Raw genomic sequence first — 6,734 nt, 5'->3', positions numbered from 1 at the left:
TGGTGGCAGATGCCCCATCCCTGGGAACATTCCAGGCCAGGTTGGACGGGGCTCTGAGCAACCTGATCTGGTTGGAGATGTCCCTGCTCCTGCAGGGGGGTTGAGCTGGGTGACCTCTAAAGGTCCCTTCCCACCCAAAACATTCCCTGATTCCATGACAAGGGTTGGGCTCCTGAGCTGCCCCATGAGATATTTCCACATGCAACCTCTCCCTGGTTAACGGGAGGGACAAAGCTGGAGCGCGAGCTGCGCGGGCACCCCCGGCTGCCCCCAACCTCCTCCCCACCTGAAAATAAACCACTCCCCAACCTAAATAACCCATCCCATCACGACATTTTTGGGTTTTTTTTTTGTTTTGCTTTCTGTGGAAGAAACCTGTGCGATGGACGCCGGTTGCCTGGACGAGGGCAGCGATGGGGCTCAGGAGGCGGCAGAGAAGAACCTGACGGTGCTGGATGGCTCGGCTGGAGATCTGCTCCTCAAGCTGATGCACTTGGCGAACCGGCAGCAGCAGGGCAAGCATCCCCTCCTCTGAGCCAGGGTGCTGGGCGTCCCCCCCACCGACACCGAGCCCCCCACCCCAGCCTTGTAAATACGAGACCCAATAAAAGTCTTTGTGCACTGTGGTGGCTTTGTCTGGGGTGCTGGGGATGGGTCATGGGGGGTTCCAGGGGACCCCTCCGGGGCTCAGGGATGGCGGGTGGGGGGCTTGGAGGTTGTTGGGTCATCACAACCATCACCACCCCAAATCCCTATCCAGCCCCATGCGGTTTGGCTCCCACCCACAGTGGTTTTGTGGAGCTGGGTGCAGGATTTGGCCCCACCCTTGCAGTGCTAAGGGAAAGGAGCCCAGGCAGAGCTGGCCTTTGGGGTCCCATCGAGTCCCATCCTGGGAGCTCCAGCAGCACCCATGGGTGCTGAGCTTCCGGAACCCCCAGCCCCAGGAGGCTGGGGACAGCATCACCCCCTGGGAGGTGCCACCATCGCGTTACCTCTTGGCCAAGACCCCTCTTTGGGGCAGATTCGGGGCCCCGTTGACTTCAGGAACCGGCACAACAGGCAGCTTCATCCACATCTGCTAAAAATGATAAAAAGTAAGGAAAAACCACCCAAAAAAAACCCCCCCAAGAGCAGAAAGGTTTGGGTTCCCAGCTTCATACAACCCCCGCCTGGGGCTGGTCTCATCTTTCCCTCCCATCGCTCACCGAATTGGTCCCCTCCAGACACCAACAGGCCAGATCAGCCCCCCAGTTATCCCACCATCACCCCCCCAAATTTGGGGTACTGTTACCCCAACCCTTCTCCCTCTGCCCTCCCCAGGTCTCTTACCCTGGTGGGGTCCCCACTCTGGGCGCTCTCCGGGCCGGGATCTGGCCGTGGGGCGGGGGACACCTCATCCTTTATAATGTCCCCGAGGGAGGTGGCACCTCCAGGGAGGTGGAGCTCCTCCACGCCAGTGGGACCCATCCTGCCCACGTCAGCTCCCCACGCCTCGACGGAGGTGCAGGATTAACCCAGCATGCTGTCCCCACAACAAGCATCTTACCCCAGCCCCGGAGAGGTAGGGGACCCAAAAATCACCCCAAAATCATTGGGCAAGCAGCAGTGCCAATGGGGATGGGTGACCCTGAGCTGGATGCCTGTGGGATGACGAATTGGGGCAGCCCTGGCTGAGCTGGGATGATGCTCCAGGCCGATGGGAGCCTCGGCATCGGGGTGCCAAGGTCCCCAAAAGCACCAGGAGCTGATAACTGGGGTGTGTGTGTGTTCCTTTTTTTCCACATCTCCCCAAGACGCAGCCCGGGCACCCCCAGACCAGCCACAGGGGCTCTTGATGGGGACTCCCCCCCTCCCCACGCCGCAGGGGGACAGCAGCCGGGGCTGAGCCGCTGGGACATCGCACAGCCGATGCTGAGCCCTATGTCCAACCCATTAACATGGACCCCAGCGCCTGGCTCATCCCCAGGGACCAGGACTCACTGGCTGTGCCTGACCCCGGGTGGGTGACGAGGACCCGGCCGCCCTCCCCGCTGGCCGCCGTGGCCACGCTAAGTGGCAGATTTCGAAGCAAGCTGGAGGGGACGGGAAGAGGTCACGGCTCTCGAGCTCCAGGCTGCCTAATTCCCAATTAAGCCGGCGCTGGGTAATGCTCCCAACAGATGCACGATTTAGCAGCAGCAGAGCCATTTATTCAGGCTGGGAAGCGCTTAATTGCAGTAACGAAGGCAAGGGGTTGGGGTGAGCAGGAAGGGTCCTGGTGACTGCACCAGCCTTCGGCCCCTGCCCGGGTGCCGTCCTCCGGGGGCAGGCTGGCTTGGTGCCGCTGGATTAAAGCGGGCAGGGATGGGCTCGGTGTCACCACCATCCCAGAGCGGGACAAGGCCAGCGTTGAGCTTCCCCCAGAGGCCAGGCGGAGAAGGGTGGGAAGGACCAACATTGCCCCAAATGCTCCAGGAGAAGGGTACAGGCTTGGTTCCCCCCCAACCCCCCAGAAGGGATTTGAAGCCCAGGGAAGCCCCTCTCAGCCCCCCATCCCACCAGGCCACAGTGATGCCAGCCTTCATCCCTACCCATGCCAGAGGGGTGCTGAAGGGGACACGGAGCGATGCTGCAGCTTGGGATCCCTCAGGGCTTGGCTGAGAAGGGACCCGAGCCCCAAACAGCATCCGCAGCCTCCGCACATTCCTCCTCCCCACCATGGCTGGAGTCATCACCAAGGAGGAAACCAACACCTTGGCCTTGACCTCACGTCCTCGACCTCTGGCTATTAGCGGAGCCCTTCGGTGTGGAAAGCAATGCCTTGAGGATTTTAAGGGAAAGGGGTGACGCCGATGCCGGCATGCCTAAGTAGGAGCCGGCGCTATATATACACGGCCGCTGGCCGGGCTGAGAAGCCGAAAAGCTTCCCCGACCCCACAGCCATGTCCTGCAAGGCGCTCGCCGTCTGCCTCCTGGGGCTGCTGGCTCTCTCCTCCGCTTGCTACATCCAGAACTGCCCCATCGGGGGCAAACGCGCCGTCCTGGACATGGACATCAGGAAGGTGAGTCCTGGCTGGGCTGGGAGACCTCCTAACCCCCTCCTTCCCTTCTCCCAGGCCTCGCCGGGGCTCCTGCGGGGAAGATGCTGGCAGGATGGAGGAAAGGACGAGGGGAAGGGCTCCCAGGTGCTTTCCCAAATAACTCCCTTTAATAACTTCCCTAATAACCTTTCTCCCCCGCTTCCCCGAGCAGTGCCTGCCCTGCGGTCCCAGGAACAAGGGCCACTGCTTCGGTCCCAACATCTGCTGCGGAGAAGAGCTGGGTTGTTACATCGGCACCTCCGAAGCGGCCCTTCTGGGATAGGAAAGCGGGAGAGGGGACAGTACCCACGGGATCATCTTTGTCTGTCCATCTGTCCATCCAACCCCCCAACAGCCAGGGCCACCCCACTCGGGGCTGACTTGATCCCCATTGCAGTGAAGGCGGTAACGGAGCAGGGTGGGAGGGGGCTGGGGAAGGGGGAAAGCAGACAGCAACCGAATTTGGGGGGGCTGAGCAAGCAGCAGGAGTCCTGCGGTGCCGGGCAGCTCGTGCCCCCTCCTGCTTTCATTATGGTTTTCCAAAAAAATCCCAGCCTCTTCCCCAAGCTAGGCGCTACCAGCAATCCTGCTACAAATCCGGGGAGGGGGGGCACACAAACTCGCTCGATGTCACTAAAAACCAGCACTGGGGGGGGTCCCTGAGGGCGGTTCGTGCCCCCTCGCCTCACGGGGCGCTCTCCCCGTTCTCTCCCCGCGCAGAGGGCTGCACCGTTGACTCATCCTGCGACCAAGAAATGCTGTTTGCATAGAGCGCCCGGGAGAGAAGAACCTGCGGGATCCCTTATCTGCCGAGCCGTACCGGCCCCGCATCAGGCCGAGAACAGACGAGCCGAGGTCTGTGACTCAGATTGAAGTGATGATCTTAATTAGAAATAAAACTTGTACAGAAAAAAGAAGAAGAAAAAAAAAAGTCTGTGTTTTTCCTGCGCTTGCCTGGTTTAGGTTGCAGACTCGGGAGGGAGGAAAAAAGGCGTTTTTAGGAAAGAGTAGATAAAAAGCAAGGATTTGAGGTCGATTCTTAGTGTTTTAGGTGAGTGAGGGAGGGCAGAGGGACCTGCAGTCAGTCCACCTGGGCTCCGGCCAAACCACAGTGAAGTCCAGGCTGGTGTCAGGCAGCCCAAACCCAGCGTTTTTGGGGCAAAGCTGAGCATGCAGCTCAGTCTAAGCCAGAACCATCAAAGAGGAGCCAGAGCAACTGTGGTATCAGCTACAACTTTAAGCTGCATGACTAAAATAAGGCTGAAGGGGTTGGGGGGGTGGGCAGAGAAAAGGAGACACGTAAGAGCCAGTATCATTTAGACGCCCTCTGCACAATTTTCTCATTCAGCCACGCCAACAGATGCGCAGAGGCGCATTTAAAAGACGAGCAGAATCCTTCCACCACAGCAGAAAACAGAGAAACCCCAAGAAAAAGCCAAGGGTCGGCATTTCCTACAGAGCCACTCGGCCCTCAGGTTTCTTTTTCACCAACATCTCACGGGGTCGACAGGCAAACAGTGCCACGGCTACGCCAGGGAGCTTGCCCAAACAGGGGGGAGGTGGAATGGCGGGGAGTCAGAGCGCCAGGCACAGGAACACCACAGCTCCTCCACTCCCTCGCAGGGCTGGCGCCTCTGCTTGCTCAATGCAAGCCCAAATTTCCCCCTTGCCCTCCTTCCCGCAGGCATTCACCCTTCAGAAGAGCCACAGCCAGACCTGCAGGCTTTCTCTAACAATTCTGTGGTTCATTTATACATTAAAAGGAAGACACCGGCTTGTAAACAGCGCTTCTGGACAGAAACCAGGCCAGCACCCTCCCCGCCCCAGGCCGGGGCTGCTAAGACAACACCGTCCGTTTGACGATCCGCCCGTCCTTGTCGATGGCGAAGTTGTAGTTGCGAGGGTTGTCCAGGCACTCCTCAATCCGCGCCTCCAGGTTCTCAAGGGTGATGAAGGTTTTGGCTTCCTCCTGAAGAAGGGACAAGTACCGGCTCTTAACGTGTGTCAGCAGACGTGTCACTGGGGGCAGCGCGTGAGCTGCTGGTGCCCACGGAGCTCACGGATCTCCGAGAGACCCCAAGATGCCACCAGCATGGCCAGGATCTCAGCAGGAGATCACCAGGAGCCGAGGTCGGCATGAGGAAAGCTTTGTTTTCTTGCTCAGGATTATTCCACCCTCTGCTTTCAGAGCTCTCGCTCAAACCTCTATCCCATCCACACGCTGTCAACACCCCTGGAAGGTGCCAACTCTTGTGTTCCCAGCTACCAACATAAAAATCTCTGGAAAATAAGCCTACGGCTTCCACATCGCTCCCACGGGCTGCCATCAAATCCCTCACGGGGACGGTTGGCAGCGCTCTCCCCAGCGGGCACCAGCTGCTCTTACCTGCAGCTGGAGAACTTCCTTCTCCTTCTCCTTCAGGAAAGCCTCCATTATCCTGGCCTTGTTCTCCGCAGCCTGTAGCTTGTGCCTCTTCCGTTCTTCCTCTTCTTTCCTAAGTCTTTCCTCTCTGCCATATGGAAAGGAAAAAAACCCCAAACAATAAACCCACCAAGGCTTTGACGAATGCTCACGCCCTGCAGGGTGGCACTTCAATGGGATACACTCATCCCTCGGGAAGCAAAGCCACCCACTTTGAGCACAGCCAGAACAAATGGGAAGGAGCAGAGCAGCCAGGCCAGGGAGAAAGAGCCCGTGCTGTCCCCAGAGTGGGGATGAAGAGAATTCCCCCGCTCCTGCGAGAGAAAAATTCACGCAAAAACTTAACGCAAGAGCTTTCAGACAGGCCAGCACTGACACGCGAGGCGTGGACCCGAGCCCTAGCAGGGTCTGGCTCCGTTTGGGAGCTCCAAGTCGGAGAAGGTGATTCTGCCGGCCGGACCTGGATGGGGAAGCTGGAGCGCTTTGGAACAGGCCACGGGACAGCCAGTGGGGATGGGAGAGGCGGGCTCTTCCCTTTAACCTCCTCCTGCTTTCGAGATTCAGCAGACGCCAATTTTCTTGGAAGGATCAGCACGCTTCCCGTGCCTGACCAGAGGACAGCTCCTGGGGAGCGGCGTGGAAGGGAACTCAGAGAAACTTATCCTCCCAATGACACCCACCTCCCCAGGAGCACAGGAGATTGTCCAGAGCTCAGTAACTGACCCCTCAGCAGCGAGAGGCACTGGGAACGTGACTGCTACTGTACTGCAGATTTATTTTAAAAAGGTCAAATTCTACGTCAAGCATCTTAGTAAAAAATTAGGCCTGACTCTGACCGCCCCAGGTGTTGAATTTAGCTCTGCACAAGCAAAAGTCAGAGCCACAGAGGCTTTGCGCGGGGCCGGGCTGACCTGCGTGCGCGCTGCCGGGCGTTCTCCGCCTCATTCCAGGCCATCAGGCGCCGGTGCTCCTCCGTCAGCTTCACCGAGTCCTCCTGGGACAGCAGAGCCTCACGCTTCTTCTGCAGCACCTCGGCCTTGAACTCAGCCCTGCCGGGAGGGGAGGGCAAGGGAGGCCGCTGAGCTCCTGCCTGGGGCTGGGCGCCTGGGGAGGTCTCCCAAACCTGCCCCACAGCCGAGCCAGCCCCACCACCCCAACCCTTCCCTGCCCCACAGTAACCAGGGGTCTACCCACCCCTGGTCCAAAGTGGCCCCAGGACCCCCAACCCTCCCCTGCCCCACAGGGGCCCCCAC

The 6,734-nt window shown here is 59.3% G+C and overlaps 2 protein-coding genes across 2 annotated transcripts in view; one reads left to right on the top strand and one right to left on the bottom strand.

The window, feature by feature from the left end:
- Positions 1 to 2,691: 2,691 nt before the first annotated feature.
- Positions 2,692 to 3,342, top strand: OXT (oxytocin/neurophysin I prepropeptide). Its single transcript, XM_009639558.2, has 2 exons — positions 2,692 to 3,041; positions 3,232 to 3,342. Exons 1-2 carry the CDS (start codon positions 2,832 to 2,834, stop codon positions 3,340 to 3,342), a joined length of 321 nt encoding a protein of 106 aa, XP_009637853.2. The 5' UTR covers positions 2,692 to 2,831.
- A 1,266-nt stretch (positions 3,343 to 4,608) lies between these two features.
- MRPS26 (mitochondrial ribosomal protein S26) overlaps positions 4,609 to 6,734 on the bottom strand; it is an 8,841-nt gene continuing 6,715 nt past the window's right edge. Inside the window, exons 2-4 of the mRNA XM_035895060.1 lie at positions 6,393 to 6,571; positions 5,446 to 5,569; positions 4,609 to 5,028 (exon numbers count right to left, since the gene is read on the bottom strand). Of these exons, the coding sequence (XP_035750953.1) occupies positions 4,897 to 5,028; positions 5,446 to 5,569; positions 6,393 to 6,571 (435 nt within the window). The 3' untranslated portion in view covers positions 4,609 to 4,896. The remainder of the gene's footprint in view (positions 5,029 to 5,445; positions 5,570 to 6,392; positions 6,572 to 6,734) is intronic.

This window comes from Egretta garzetta, unplaced genomic scaffold (genome assembly GCF_000687185.1).
Source record: "Egretta garzetta isolate BGI_Z169 unplaced genomic scaffold, ASM68718v1 scaffold265, whole genome shotgun sequence".
NCBI classification, from domain to species: Eukaryota; Metazoa; Chordata; class Aves; order Pelecaniformes; family Ardeidae; genus Egretta; species Egretta garzetta.
Note: the sequence above shows the minus strand (reverse complement) of the source record. Positions and strands in the feature narration are given on the sequence as shown.